This window comes from Drosophila albomicans, chromosome 3, assembly GCF_009650485.2.
Source record: "Drosophila albomicans strain 15112-1751.03 chromosome 3, ASM965048v2, whole genome shotgun sequence".
NCBI classification, from domain to species: Eukaryota; Metazoa; Arthropoda; class Insecta; order Diptera; family Drosophilidae; genus Drosophila; species Drosophila albomicans.
In genome coordinates this window covers 14,010,072-14,026,410 of record NC_047629.2, presented here as the reverse complement: position 1 = coordinate 14,026,410, position 16,339 = coordinate 14,010,072, and the positions used below count along the sequence as shown (strand labels likewise).

General features: G+C 37.8%; 2 protein-coding genes across 2 annotated transcripts in view; both read right to left on the bottom strand.

Annotated features, from left to right (window-relative positions):
* Positions 1-136: 136 nt before the first annotated feature.
* LOC117571000 (putative alpha-L-fucosidase) lies at positions 137-2,506 on the bottom strand. Its single transcript, XM_034252948.2, has 6 exons — positions 2,188-2,506; positions 1,983-2,124; positions 1,804-1,910; positions 844-1,320; positions 369-784; positions 137-306 (listed from the first exon to the last, which is right to left on the bottom strand). Exons 1-6 carry the CDS (start codon positions 2,405-2,407, stop codon positions 202-204), a joined length of 1,467 nt encoding a protein of 488 aa, XP_034108839.1. The 5' UTR covers positions 2,408-2,506; the 3' UTR covers positions 137-201.
* A 1,558-nt stretch (positions 2,507-4,064) lies between these two features.
* LOC117570549 (MOB kinase activator-like 2) overlaps positions 4,065-16,339 on the bottom strand; it is a 36,197-nt gene continuing 23,922 nt past the window's right edge. The window contains 3 exon segments of the mRNA XM_034252272.2: positions 4,065-6,453; positions 6,521-6,617; positions 8,640-8,800. Of these exon segments, the coding sequence (XP_034108163.1) occupies positions 5,394-6,453; positions 6,521-6,617; positions 8,640-8,800 (1,318 nt within the window). The 3' untranslated portion in view covers positions 4,065-5,393.

The window sequence follows — 16,339 nt, the reverse complement described above, 5'->3', positions numbered from 1 at the left end:
TAAGTCTGTCAATTTTAGATAAATTTCAAATTTTCTTGTTTTGGGAAATGTAATATTCCTAAAACTGGTAAAGTTGTGCAGCTGTAAGTTGTTGTTTTTTGAAATAATTTGTAAGATAAAAAAAAGTGAGCCAAAATACAATGTACAAATATGTATAATATATTCATGCCTGCGCAAATATTTCAAATGGCTCAATTCGATTTAAACTATAGTTATTTTGAAGGTCCAAGCTAAGTCCAGCCCTCGCTTGTCGATGTGATGTTTAGGTGGGAAAACAATGTGCAATTTATTGTGACTCGACGTCCACTGTGAATGAAAGCGTTAAGTTTAAATGCTCAAGGCTCAAGAAAATTAACTACTGAACGGACCTGTATCTTTGTATCCTGCATGCCCAGCATGGTGATCTCTGTGGTTTTCTTGTTAAGCACATCGCTATCGCTGCCCATATCCAAACCCGTTAGCATCACATTGCGAAAGATGTTGATTTCCTTGCCCAGGGGATACAAATCAATCTCATTGGTATCATAAGGATATTCCAGCACAAAGGCATAGATGACTACACTGGAATTATCAGATTGCTGACCACGGGTGTACCACACATTGGGAGTAAGTGTATCATTTTGATAGATCCACGGTGCGCTGCTGTAGATGCCCTCGCCATTGATCTTCAGCCAGCGGCCCATGTCACGCAATCGCTCTTCGAAAATGGGCAAAATGGTGCCATATTTGGTGGGTCCCACGTTGATCAACACATTGCCATTGCAGCTGACCGTGCTGACAATCTCTGTAGTAGAGAATAAGATTAATGTAAATCTCTTTCTAACTTGTAAGCATGTCACCCACCCTTGATGACATCTTTCGAGCTCATAAAGTTCTCGAGCGTGACATCGAAACGTTGTCCCCAACTAGTGCGATCCAGCGTGAAGGCATTCTCCCATTTGTGGGCCTGCAGCACGCCGGGATTAAAGCGATCTGCGCAATTATAAAAATCGCCATGCAGACAAGCGGTGCCAAAGCCCCAGCGATCATTGGTGACCACCGTCTCCCTGACAGGACTGTCATTGTACAGCCAAGCAATAAACTCCTCGGATTTCCAATACTTGGCCGGCGCCTCCCAGTCACCGTCGGACCAAATGATCTCTGGCAAATACTGCTCCACCAGCTCCATTTGCTCCGGTCGCACCTTGTAGTCGACAAAGTGCTGTTGGAGCAGCATATGCAACTTATCATCGATCCACATGCGATTGAACCACTCGAACAACGAATAATACAAGCCAAACTTCAGATCCGTGTTACCACGTATAGCTGCTGCCAGCTCCTCTAAGGGTAAATAGATTGATAGGTAAGAAATCGACAAAGCTTTAGGACTGCATTTTGATTAACGTTTAATCTGGCTATCAACTTGTAGCCACGTTTTCAGTAATAACTTTTAATCGATATCTAAAGTTTAAATAATTTATACTATATTAAAGAGCTTTTAGCTTCCACTCTTTAATTTCCGTTAGATGTTGAAAATAATCTCTAAAGCACAACATTTTGTTCCTTGAAAACTTTGATCTTAAGGTTATCGAAAATCACAAACGGAATAATAAACAAAAATAGCCATACATCAACTGCTTTTGTATTTGGGACCAACTTTTAAATCTATCTAAATTTTAGATAATGTAAAAACTAATTGTCGCAAGATTTTTTTTCCTAAGTTTTTGAGATTTAGGCGTATTAAATTTGCAATCGGATGTAAGCGGATGTCTAGCAATATTTCTATTATAATTTTTAAATAGACGCAAATATATATTTACTTACTGATGATATCCCGCTTGGGTCCCACATCGACAGCGTTCCATCCAAAGCTGTACTTCGAGGGCCACAGCGTGTAGCCATCGTGATGTTTGCTCGTCAACACGACATATCTAGGTAACAATTTAACTCCGATTAACAAAACTATAGTTACATATAGGCATATATATATTTTTGTATAATACTTAGCACCACTGTCGCGAAAGAGCAACGCCCACTGTGTGGCATTGAAGAGCTCCGCTGTAAATTGATCGGCAAATTGCTGATACGTAAAGTCGGGTTTATAGTTGCGCTGCATGTAGCGTATATAGTCGGGATTTCGCAGATCTATATCAAAATTAAACCTTTGAATATCTTTGAATATAACAATCAAACATTGCCACAACGCACTTATCCAATTGGTCCAGAACCATTCCGATCCAAAACTAGGCACTGAATAAACGCCATAATGCAGAAATATGCCCACCTTAGCCTCATCATACCACCTGGGCAATGGCCTCTGATCCAAGCTCGCCCAATTTGGCTCGTATCGGCTGCGATGTCCGCCTTGTCCTAAGACCCCATAGATGCCATAGATGAGCACTACGAGTGTCAGCCAGATGTGCCCCATGCCTCCTCTTATCTAAGCTTTACGTTTTTGCTGCTAATGTGCCGAATCCAAATTGAACTAGAGAGCGCTACGATTCGCTTCGACTGCGTTTCCAAACTCAACTGAGCTGAGAATAGAGAGTACTCTTAATGCGAAAACATCCGTCAATCTGACGAACTTCGAACATGGTGAATTTCTATACGCTTTCAAAAAAAAGGTGTCACTATATAAATTTCTAGCGAATTTATATAATATTCTTTGTATGCCTAACACTATAATACAAGATGTTTCTTTTTTCTTTATAGCATATACTTATTTCTAAATCAACCTATATCTAACCTTTAATAAAAATATATTTATCCGATAGCTAAGGAATCTTTTAATAACTCGTTTAGTTTGGAAACTATCCTAATGAATTTAAAAAAAAATTAACTCTCTATTTGACAAATATTAAAATAGCAAACAAATCTATTATCTAAATAGTACAATTTGAAATTAGAAATGTAGTAATCAAAATTTTGCAAGAGTATTTCAATGTCGTCACGCCAAATTGAATATTTCACACTTGTTTATGTTTGTGTTTGCGACTGGAACGGGAACTGGAAAGGCGATGATAATGGGAGCTGAAACTGGAAAATCCATCCGAATTGTTATTCTATTCATATTAACGCCTGGCTATGTGTTCCGAATCCATACAGATTTATGAGAGAAAATTAAATGAGAAAGAAAGCTTCTGATACTCAGATAAGAGTATTTGCACATACACAAGTTTCTACATATATTATTTGAGAGTAAATTTGCTTGGTTGGTTGTCGGCTGAATCGACAATACAATCGCATATCTGTATGATCTCTGATATTTTAAAAACCTAGCTGCAGATATTACGTATTGAAAGTGCTCAAAATAAATATAATAAAAATGAATGTACGAATTTATGCAACAACTACTCAACTAATATATCGAAATCTAATTAAATTCCCTCATACAAAAATATTTACTGAGCTGTTGGTATACAAACATTAAATAAATTATATCGCAAGTCGATCAATGCTTTCCTATATTCATCTGAGATGCATTAGCAATATCTTTAACCCAAGTCGTGGCAATTTTAACCTAAATGAAAACACAATATTTCAAAGAAATAACACTCAGTTCGTTATTTGTTTTTAAATTGAACATAACAGTTTATTTTATTATCATTTTTGCATTTTGTTTGTTTTTGTTATATTTGTTTTTTTTTTTTCATTTTCTTTCTCTTTTTTCTTTGTTTGTCATTCATCATAAAATGTATTTGTTTGCTTTAATTCCATGTGGGAACTCGCCCAGAATCTGAAGATTCAGCCATATCCCGTTGCATTTAATAATCTTTCACATCATACTCTTGATCATATACTTTTGTCTGAAGGTGTCAACAGATCTGTTTAAAATGTGACGTGTGTATATAGGATAGGTTTGGTTAGGTTCTTTTTGTAATATTTTTTTTTTCTTTTCGTTTGGTTAGTTAAGGTTTAGCTAAAGCCTGGACTGTTCAGAGAGCTGAATGAATGGGACTACGGCACAAATGAAGCTCCTCAACTAAACACTCACACGCACTAACACATACACACACACAAACACACACGCACACACTTGCATTCGCACACATACACGTATTCAGACACATACACATACAACAATCTAATATACACTGAACTTTTATTTAATTCTTTTTAATAGTTTCCATTAGTTTTTGTCTTTTTTTTTTTGTGTAATTTTTTGTTTTGTTTTTTAGTTTAAAGTAAATTAGCTTCATTGCCTTTGGTATGTCAAGTCGTTACTTTCATTTGCAGTTTGAACATAATTTATATAAGTTTTCTCATACATTTGCTATGCTAAAAAACTGGTGCAATATTCTCGGTGAAGGATAAAAGGGGCAGTTAAGAGCAGAAGTTGGCGAGGCAAATATAACGCAGAGTTCAAGTGGCTAAGTTCAAGGCCAAAAGCTGTTCAGATATGAAACTAACCTCAACAAAAAAAATAAATATAATAAACAATTTTGCAGATAAGAAGAACGAGAAGTGAGCACTATTTATATACACAATGTACTTCATTTCATTCCTGCTTTATCAGGTCAAAATAATAATTTAAATGTGCGCAGCTTTGGATTTCTTCTAATTTAAACAATTCTCAACCTTTATTTTTTTTTGTTTAGAAAATCTTTTTCGAAAATTGACGACAAATAGTTTAAGGCCAAAGAGTTTTCAATTTCTTTTTTTTTTGTGTTTTAGTTTTTTTTTAATTGCAAAATAAATGACAAATACTTTTGGGATGAAGCACATTGAAATAGGTCTGAGGTAATATTTATATCGATATCGATAGAGCGATAGATGCATACATATAGTCAAAGTAGTTTTGCTTGGATTATTTGCTATGTAGTTTTGTTGAAGCTGACAGTGTGACCGTGCTTTGTGTGTACTGCAACAATTTTGTATATTATATCTTAGTCAAGTGCTTTTCATTATGTTTTTTGTTTTTGTTTATTTGTGGCCCTTTTAGGCTATGCCTAACTATCAACCGTATTTTGTGATGGGGATTTTTGAGTGGGTGTTGAGGGGCAGGTAATACTTTATAAAGCTTAGCGTCTCTCTATCTCTCTCTCTCTCTCTCTCTTTCTCTGTCTGTCTGTCTCAGTGTCTAAGCTTACTCTCTCCCTCTAGTTTCTATCTGTGGAGAGAGAAAGTGAACAATGTGTGTTGTGTGTGCTCTATGGAACTACGCAACTATCAACTGTAAATCGATAGTCGATTATCGATAATTGTGTTGCTTTTCATTTTCTTTGCATTGTTTTTTTTTTGTGTATTTTTTTGTTGTTTATTTTTACAATATTTTCAACTTTAGGATCATAGAAGTAATAACATTAAATAACATTTTTGCGTAATTCTAATATTTCTAATGTTCTTTTGTTTTTGTTTTGTTGTTGTTGTTGGTTGTTGTGGTTGTTGCTGCTGCTGCTGATGCCGCGGTCACACTATGTGGTTGCTGTCGTGTTGCTGCTGCTGCTATTGTTGCTAGTGCTGCTGCTGTTGGTGTTGTTGGTATTGACGACGCCTGGCGATGCATTGCATTGGATGAGGCCGCTGTGCTGCGTTGTTGCCGCTCCCTGCAGATGCTGCTGATGATGATGGTGGTGGTGATGGTGATGTGGATGATGGTGATGGTGATGATTCAAATTGTGATTGTTGCTGTTATTGTTGCTAAAATGTAAATGTAATGCACCGCCACCGTTTGCTGTCGCTGCATCGCTGCTGGGCGCCGACAAAGGAACCGCCGAGGTGCAGTACCGTGTTGTATCACCAAATTCACCGCTGGTCAAGTCACCCAGTATCCCGCCAAGCAATCCACCGCTGCCCAGCGGCGGTTTACCCGCTGCTCCAGCCTCGGGTTGCGTACAAATTGGCGTCGCAGCCGCATCGCCATCAATCAGCGATGTTCCTGCTCCAGCTGTTGCTGTTGTTGTGTTGTTGCTCTGTGGCTGCTGCTGCTGCTGTTGATGTTGTTGTGAATTGACGTGCAGCGCCGCCTCGGCGGATGAGTTGCTGTGGCTGTTGTTGCTGTGGCTATTGTTGCTGCTGCTGCTGTTGTTGTGCTGCTGCTGCTGCTGCTGATGTTGCTCATCTGTTGCAGTTGCTGCGGTTGCTTGTGTGGCTGCATCCTGACCGCTGTTGTCGTCGGTGAGACGCAACGTCACCTCCAGATCGCGCAGCACGTCCGTCTCCTTCTCGTCAATCAGATTGAAGCGGCGATGCAAGGCCGTGAGGTGCATAAACGTCAAATTTAAATGGGTGTGCAAGCCGAGCAGCGCGATTTCTTTGAAATGCGCCGCATACAGATGCGCTATCACATGAAATTGCAAGCGTAAAATTTTGCGGGCTATCGACTCGAACGATCCGGGGAATTCGTTCGCGTATTTGGTTGGAAATATCGACTCATCGCTGACCGTCTTCTGTGTGAAGGTCATCACATAGTCAATATACTGCGGCGCCGCAACCCGCGTCTTCTTGCCCTTCTCATCGAACCATAAGTACGTTCTGCAAAAAAACAAAATCAAATCTCATTGGTTTCCCCAATCTTTCTCTGAATATACAAAGCGCTTACCTGTTGCCTGGTCCGGTCATGTCTGCGCAACCGGATTGTGTACAAAATTCACTAATAGTTCCATAGACCAAGTTCACGTGCTCGAAGAGAGCCAGAGCTGCAAAAGATAGAAGAAAAGAGTTGTAGTAAGGTGAGAAATTGCATATGTAAGTTAGATGTGAAAAGTGATCAGATGAAATAAGAATAGATTAAATTCCGAGTAATGTTTTGTTCATTTAAATTCCTTTTGTTTAATGCTATATTTACCACATTATGTAGAATAGGGAGGAAAACTATAAAGTGGACGAAGATATCCTATACTATATAATTAAAAAGAGTCTCTAACTATTTAGTCAAAATTGTGTAATGAAAACAGAATCTTTGGGGAAACCAATAAATACAAAATAAAGCTAACAAAATCTATAAAGTGGAAGAAGATATCCTAAACTATATAACTAAAGAAATAATCCAACTATTTACAGAATATTTGGGGAAACTAATGAATGTAAAAGAAAGCTAACAAAATTGATTAAATAATGAGGAAAATATGTATAGGAAAAAGTGGGAAAATCCCAGAGAAAATAGGAGCACGATAAGCAGGCATATCATAATTGCAAATATCTGTCAAACTTGACATTGAAACAGCTGAGAACGCTACGATAAGCGAACGTGTCTTGCATGATATTTGAGGTCAATGCTGAGACAACATTCGGGCAGCAGCGATAAAAGGCAAATAACAGAGAATCGAAGGCAATATTATGTCAGTGGAAATTGCATTCGAAAAATGACAGCAAATAAGACACACGATGAGCTCACTTCATAAAAGGGAAGAAGCTGAGAGATATGAAGTCAACTTGCGTATTCTTTTGTCTAGCAAATAACGACAGACAGACAAATGTGTGAACCTCCTGCTCGACCCAATCAATTCTGCCCAGAGCTGCAAATTATTATGAGACTAGAGAAGAGACGTGGGGCTAGAGATGGGAGAGGAGAGACTAGAGAAGAGATGGGGTTGGAGATGGGATGGGACGATAATGAACGCTACAAATTGCTGAAACATTGCCAATTATTTACAACTAACATCGCTGCTAGGCATTTCTATTTGCGTACCTATCATTTTTCAAAGAGATTAACCATAAACCAGATGATGTAATATCCGATGATGATGACTCTGATGACTTTGATGATGCAAGACTGCAGGGAGGGGCGGCAGGTGTGGGCACAATCAATTAAAAGTACCCCCCATTGGTTGACTAACTAAGCTGGTAACAGCTGGTATTACGAGCAGTAAACAGCTGCAGGGGTCTTATGGGCTCGACCATCTATGATTCACATCGATAAGGTCCCAAGGGCTTCGGTCAGTTATTGTAATGTACATTAAAAGGCATTGCAACTTTAACAACTTTGCTTTCAAGTTGTACAAATTGGCAAAATGATCATTTCTTATTTTAGACTTTTAATTATAATCATAACTTTTAGCTGTGATTCTCCTGACATTACATTTTAGATATATGTATGTGTATATTTTTAATACTAAATTTGTATTACACATTTCTCTATTTAAGATAAATTATTGTTAAGTTGTGTATAATTTGATCCTATTGTCGACAATTGGCTGTATTTTTTCTCCTACTTTTCTCTCTAGTCTAACTCAAATAAGCCTAACATTTACAATATATTTTCCAAAATTCAAAAAGTTAAAATTAAACAAACTAATGCTGTTTTAAGATAAAGATGATTTAGGAATTCATATTTTGTACTATCTGTGCTCTGCAATTCTTCTTTTCTTCTTTTGTCATCTCTGCTTACTATCGAATGTAGGAATTTCCTACAAGAACTTCCACTTGGCCAGCTTTATGAGTACTCTATGTAGATAACTGGCAAAACAAATGCAGCTTCCTCTTGTTGACCAATAATGAGCACGTTTAGCTGTTGGACAATTTGCTCTAATCAATCAGTGCTCTCTCTCTCTCTCTCTCTCGTTTTTTTCTATAAGTCACGAGGGTCTAAAGTAGTCTATCATCATTTGGCAAGCAAGCGATAACATTAGATGCGAATAAATCAAATTGCAAAGTGGAGAGTGAATTAGAGAGGTAATTAACGAGTAACGAGGGAACATGAAAGGCAGGAATATACTTACTGTGTGAGGCCAGCCATTCGTTGTAGTCCAAGCCAGCTGGAAGATCGACAAGGGCTTTGAGATCAGCTTCAGGTAGTTTACGTTCTAGGACGCTCTCCTCCAAATACAATTTGGTATCTGTTGAATTTTGATCGCCATCGCGCTCTTTGCGACGCGCTTTTCTGCAATGATACAAAATAAAGATTCGCATTAGTTACAGAATTCGATTCATCAAAGTGCAGAAGACAAGATAGAACTCATCTCACCCAGCTACGCAAAGAAAACTGTCAACCGAGTCCTGTGCATAGCGATACAGGGTGCCTATAGTATCACCGATTTTGGCGGGTATCGTTGTCACTTGCCACATAAATCGCGCAGTTCGTAACAGACATTTAATCACAAATGATGCCGATGCTGGGGGAATTGTGGTTGTTGTTGTTGTCGTTGCTGTTGCTGGCGATTTATCGTATTTATCCGATTCATCGGATGATTTACTATCGATTGTATGACTATCGATTATCGGTTGCGTCTCTACGTATTCTACAATTTTTGGCACTCTTTCATTTGGCAATGCTTTCATCTTTTGCGTTTACTCCTTCATTTCAGACGTTGTCTTCTCTCAGACAACTGTGAAAAAATACCATATAGCATAACTATAACGAGTCACAGTAAACGTAACCGTCGCAGAAAACCCCGTAATCTACGGCCAAACCTTATCGGTAGGAGCACAAACACAACACAAATGAAAACCCCAACGAAAACCACCGACAGAGCGTCAAACGACCGTCGAGCACATTGACAAAATGCCACTGTCCCTGGCACTACGGGCTCTACGAGTACATATAGGCATTTAACTTCTTGATAGCGTACTTTTGCTCTCTCACTCTTCACTTCTCTCATTCTCTCTCTTTGCTCTCGCGTGCGAACAAAGAACTTATGCGACTCGCAAAAAGTCCAATGGGCATTTCAAGACGTTAGGCCTACAAAAATTGTAAAGTTTACTTAGATTCCTACAGACTGAACAACAACGTTGCAAGCAAAACGTTTACGAATATGCGCGAAAGCATAGAAATAAACAGCTTTTAAGCTCCTCAGCGAAAGCTTCAAATTTTGTAAAGCTTTCGCTCAGCAGAGCGTCAAATGATGAATAACGAAAGTGTTTAAGAAGAAGGAAAGAAAAAGGATGTAAAAAGTTTAAACAGAAAAGAAAAAATAAAAATAAAATTTAAAATAAAGAAAAACGAACGTTTTACAAGATAAGGAGAACAAGGAGGTTCAAAGTTTTCGATTTAAAAATTAAGTAGTAGAATACGAAACAATATTTACTCCAATATTTACGAAACAATATTTAGTCCAAAAAAAAGCTTGCCGACACAGAGACGACAAAAGTGGAAAATAAACAAAAGACTCGACAGGTTAAGCATATAGCTTAAGACACAAGCATAGAATGAATAAATAAAACACAATTGGAGTAGATAAAGAAGTTCTCAATCTGAGTTTAACGCTAGTAACGCTTTCTAAGCCATCCAGAACATTTGTAATCTCTTTTATCACAGTCAAAGAATCAATTACAAAACACAACCAGAATGAAATTTACATATTTCAAAGTTGTTGTTGTTGTGGTTGCTGTTCCATTTGTATAATTGCTGGGCGCCCAAGGGGAGCGGATATTTAGGCTTTGCACAGATAAACCCCGTATAGAGCATGATTATTTTAGTATGTGCACAATATGAATACCCAAACACCCAAACACCCGAGCAACCAAGGCAGCCAAGCATGCTGACCAAATTTGCGCGATAAGAACATATATACACATATATATACTATGTATTTTTAGTGGGGTCGGCGGGAGTGCGAGCTGCCATTATTTGCTTGGCTAAACAGGTGTACACAATCGACTTGTCAGTTCACTGGTCCCCTCACCCCTCCCCCCATCCACCTTTTTTTCCTCCTTCTTCCATTGTCTGTGCAGGTGATAATGAAACATTTCCCTTACCGACCCATTTCCCATTCCACAATACAGTCAGCCCTCATTGTCAACTAAGCGCGCTGGCAAATTTCAAACGTAACACAATAAATAAATAAATTGTATAACAAAAAAACAAAACAAAACAAAAATTAAATATTCATGGACAAGGTCGCACTTCGATAAGAGCGGAGAAAAGGCAAAAGCTTCCCCCCTTTTGTTGATGGAGGCTCAATCTTTGAAGCGACCCCACGCCACATTCGACATTTCAATTTCAATTTCAATTTCAATTTGTTAGCAATTTGCGTGTCGAAGGCGCCTCAAAAGGTCGTGCTTCAGTTTTAATGCAACTTTGATGATGGCACAAAAAGATTTCAGCCATGGGCGTGACAACCATACTTAGTTCCGACAGTTTCCGACACTTTTTATTTTGGGGGTAAATGCAGAAAAAAAGAGATTGTCGGGTAAAATTGCAATCAGGTGATCCAAATCTAAAAAGCAACAACTTTGGGGGAGAAATTGCGGAGAGCCGAGATAATTGACACGAATCTTTAGAATGAATGTCAAAAATAATAAACGAAATTTTACACGTTTATCAGCACTGAATTTTATTGAACAAATGGTCACTCTAAAATCAAACCCCTTTCAACTAGAGGCTAAGTTCTTTGACCCGATTAAAAATGAGGAAATACTGTTGATGAATAATGAAATTGCGCAATATTTGTGTAGATAAGATCTGAAGCTATCGATAAGGTTCACTTCCGGCGTATACTACAAATTCTAGTAGTTGCACTCACTGATCTCCATATTGTATATGTATATATGGTATATGTATTTGGATTGTTACTAAGGGATTTCCGGAAACACGTGCGATATGAAATACGGCGAAGACGACACTATCTCTTGAATGTGGCAATACGACGACATATCAATCAAAATGACGTCGCGATAATTCCAAAGAATTTCACAAGAACTCGAAGCACGCCCGCAAGAATCTAGAACATATATTAGATATACGTATGCAAAAAAGTATAGACCTCGAATCGGTGGGGTTGAGTAGGCCGCAAATAAATTGGCACGTTACGTTTTCCAGTCGCATTTCGGCGAGAGACTGAAAGCGCCACAAACCAAAAGGCGACTTCGAAGAAAAAGGTTAATAAAAAAGAAAAAAAAAATAATAAGTCAGCGATAATACATTAATTTCTAGCGATAGTGCGACAACCGTGACCCACACACATACACCTGCCAAACAGTAAGCACAAGTAGAACGAACCCCGTTAGCTGTTAGCAGATGAACCTTTCCCAATGGAATATTTATTAAACATGTGCTATGTATATGCTCTCCATATATTTACCTATTTTTTTTGGGGCCATATGCAATCACTCACAGACCCCCAATTTTTGTGTGTATGTCTGACCATCAGCCCATATGTCGCCTACCTATCTTGCCCCTGTCCCGCTTAGATAAGTGCAACTGTACTCCCGTATGTTCCAGTTTATTTCCAAACATTTTCGATATGCGCCAACCAAATTGATCCATCAAATTTAAAAGCTTTTTTGGGCTTCTCGCACACACGATAAACAGAATAACGAAACATTTGGAGAACTTGAGCTAATTATGTTGCATGCCTGGAAATCTACAGTGGAGTTTGCAGCAAAAATACTATCGCTAGTAAATGCATTTTAATAGAAAAGAATGTGAATCATCACTGATGATATCCATAAATCAAATCAAATAACCAAACTCAAATTAATTCCACCTCATAGTTGCTTCGCAATTTCCATGCTCTATATTTCACTAAGCTTTTCCTCCATTAGAAAAGTACAATGTTTACCTCATTGGGGGAACATATGGCAAATCATTACGAATAGATAACTGGGAGAATCAGCTGTAGACTGAGGGTACACACACACACATTATAAATGAATGATTATACAACTCGGGCAGACAATTGTGACTTGTGTTTGTCATAGGGTTAGGGGGATCGACTGTTGAAATTCAACGGGTCTGGCAAATATATACTATATTATACTACAGTGGTTCACAGCTTATTTCAACCACCACCAACCGACAACTTTGAGTTAGTGTACTGGCCAAACTAAAAGAGGTATTAACTTTATTTAAACGCAGGATTTTAGTTTAATGCTTTAATATACAAGATACTTTTTCATTTATCCTCTAATTTTTTGTTCACTATATAAAATTATTGAAAAACAAAAAAATGCCAAAAAAAAGTACCACAGCTTATTTCAACCAGCTGAAAATAACTAAATATAAATATGTTAAACTGTGTATTTAGAATTTCGTATGACCTCCTTCTTGGTTATTAGCTCCTTCCAGACAGTTTGGAATAGATTCCACCAATTTTTTTGTGATATAGGGCCTAATTTTGTCCCATTCTTCCACTAAAGCCGTTTTAAGGTTAGATTTGTTGGAAATTGGCCTTTTTCCGATGTTCTGGTCCAAAATGGCCCAAAAATTTTTTACAACATTTATGTCAGGTTACTGAGCTGATGGTTTCATGACATGACGACAGTTGCACATTAGCCAATCTTGGCCAATTCCTGCCTTAAGCCTAGGGTCATTGTCTTGGTAGAAGCGGAAATCATCCTTAATGCCCAGTTTATCTGCACTTTGGATCAAATTGACATTCAGTACCTCTAGGTATTGAGTCTAGTCAATGGTCGCGTCAATAAAATTGAGTTTTCCGACTACGGCTGTGGACATACAGGCCCAAACCACGACGCTACCACCGTAATGCGTGACTGTAGGCTTTAAATTTATCTTTTGAAGCCCGGAATTTGGATTCTGACCGACATATGGAGCTCCAACCAAGCCAAAAATGTTGATTTTGGACTCGTCTACAAATATGATTAAGTTCCAAAAGTTTTTATCCTTTCCCACATGCTCCTTGACAAATTTCAAAGGAGCCTTTTGATTCGCGCGCCTTATAAACGGTTTCTTGCGCCTTATACTATCATTAAAGTTACTTTCCCGCAGTATTCTCGAATTGATTCTGGGTGGCACGCCTTACTTAATTCCTCCTCTATAACACTGGCCAATTTTGGTGGCGAAAATTTTGGATTTTCCCGATTTTCCGGACAATATAACACGCGTCGGTCTCATTAAAAAATGCATTGGGTACATTTTTGCCCTTCTCATGCACTATACGTTCCCGAAAAAAACAATGAAATGATTATTTGCACAGTCGAAACACTCAGATGCAGCAATTCATAAATTTTTGGACGGGAAAATCCATTCTTTAATGGAGCTATGACGTCATTTTCCTTCTCAATTGTGCTTCACGGACCCATTTTGTAAAATACGCGTGTATTTCGAGATCTAAAGCTTAAAATGTCGAAAATCGAACTTCTATGTATTGAAAATACTATACACAAAGCAATAGATCCATAAAGACCAGTTATTTTCCTAGGAAACTGATCTTCGCACAGCTGCAAAGTTGCTGGTTGAAATAAGCTGTGGTACTTTTTTTTGGCATTTTTTTGTTTTTCAATAATTTTATATAGTAAACAAAAAATTAGAGGATAAATGAAAAAGTATCTTGTATATTAAAACATTAAACTAAAATCCTGCGTTTAAATAAAGTTAATACCTCTTTTAGTTTGGCCAGTACACTAACTCAAAGTTGTCGGTTGGTGGTGGTTGAAATAAGCTGTGAACCACTGTATATACATTGCTAGGGAGGGAGCAAACGTACAAAATGGTAATGGAATTACGATGTACGATACACAGAAATATTACCAAATATCAGAGACAATGACTCGACGGAGTTGGCAGTGGGGAGGGATCTAGAAACAAAGCGGCGACAATAGACAATGAGGTTCGTTCTCCAAACGACGCCCTCTACTTCATCATCTTCTTGTTGTTTTCGCTCGGACTATTATCAAGACAACAAACAAGTTGTTGACGATGATGTTGAAAGCAATTGCGACGACGACGACGACGACGGCGTCGGTTCCGTGTGTCTATGTAAGTGCCCAAAGGTGTTGAAACGACGACAACACAACGGCAAATGGGGAACAATAGATAGGCGACTATACGAGGCTGATATTGTAGTAAAAGTCAGAGGGGGTGCATAGTAGTAGACTCGTACGATAAGTTAATAACCATAAAAGCTCTACAAAACGAGCATAAGATCGAGAAGTCGCTAGGTAAGCAAAGTTGTAAACAAAATGCAGTCGTCACAGTATCTGGAACTCATTGCCCGATAAGATATTGAAACAGAACGCAATTCTCCTCGCACTCTGAATTACTTGCAGTTCTCTTTCCGCTTCTCGCTTCTCTCTTTCGATTTCTCGTACATAAATTATTCGAAAGAGAAACAATAATAATGATGACGTTGATGTTGATGATGTAATGTAACGAGAGGTCATAAATATAAGCTTCACTTGCTTGGAGTTGCTCGTTTTGTTTTTTTGGTGTGCCACACTTGAAGTAAATGGCCCAAGCCAAGAGCAGCAACAACAACATCATCATCACTACAGCAACCACACTGACGACCCCGACAACAGCAACGACGACTAAACAATTGAGTCATAGTCATGAAAACGTGACAGAATAATGGCAAAACATTAAAGAACCCATTGATATACTCATTCCATTAAGCCATATACAAAGAACGAAACTCATTTGGCTCAACTCGATGCCCGTATCGTATTACAAATAATGAGCAAGTGTGCATTATTCCACAGTTATCGATAACGCAAAGCTCGCAATAGAGTGAAAGCCAATAGAGCGCACATATAATTGATGCTAAATTATAAATTCCGAAACGCCGAATATACAAAGCCTTACTCATTGCAATCAAGGCAAAGTTTTTTTGAGTAAGCACAAGAACCCATAGAAGAGTTATCGATATAGTCATATAGTCACTTGTAAGAACAGAATTATTTATTAATAATTTATTATCCTCCAACAAACAATTATATTTATATCTATTGAAAACCACCCAACAGCTTAAAAATATCCCACAAAACCAGCAATTATTTTTTTCGAACAACTATCGATAACACTACGCATGACTAACAAACCTTGTACAAATTCAAACTGTACAAATTTCGATTTAATACTTGAACTTACATAAATCTAACCGGTTTGTAAAGTTCTCACCAAAAACAAAAAATAAATAACAACAATGGCAAATATAATAATAAATGAATATATCAACTGTAAACTGGTAGTCAGCTGATCAATAATGACGTCATGCATGACAATGACTTTCTCATTTATTGGTTCGCCTTCACATTCGGTTCAGTTTCAGTTCACTTCACTTACGACAAACGATCATCGCAACTATTGACACGAATAATTTAATAAAGCCAATTTAAATTTGCATAAAACACTCGCACACTAGCGATAAATTGAAAACGAAAAGCAAACACAAAAAAAACCCGAGGGGAGAGGAGAGCGACTTTCGCATTATCATATGGCAAATATCGAACGATTGCAGTCCGTTAATTAATGACAATTCTACATCAAGTACGAAGATCGTTGGCATACAATGTTTGCCCCCGTTTGATCGATGTCAATTGTGAATCAGCTCCCAGCTCTATAAAGATTGCAACTGTAAAGATTACAAATCTGTGTATGTGTGTGTGTGTGTGTTTGTGTTAATAGATAATGAAATCTTGCTAGCTATAAAAATAATTTATAGTTAATACTAATCTGATAAGAATCGTACATAAAAGATAAGAATCACGCCTGATTTATTTATTTAATCTTAATACTTCAATG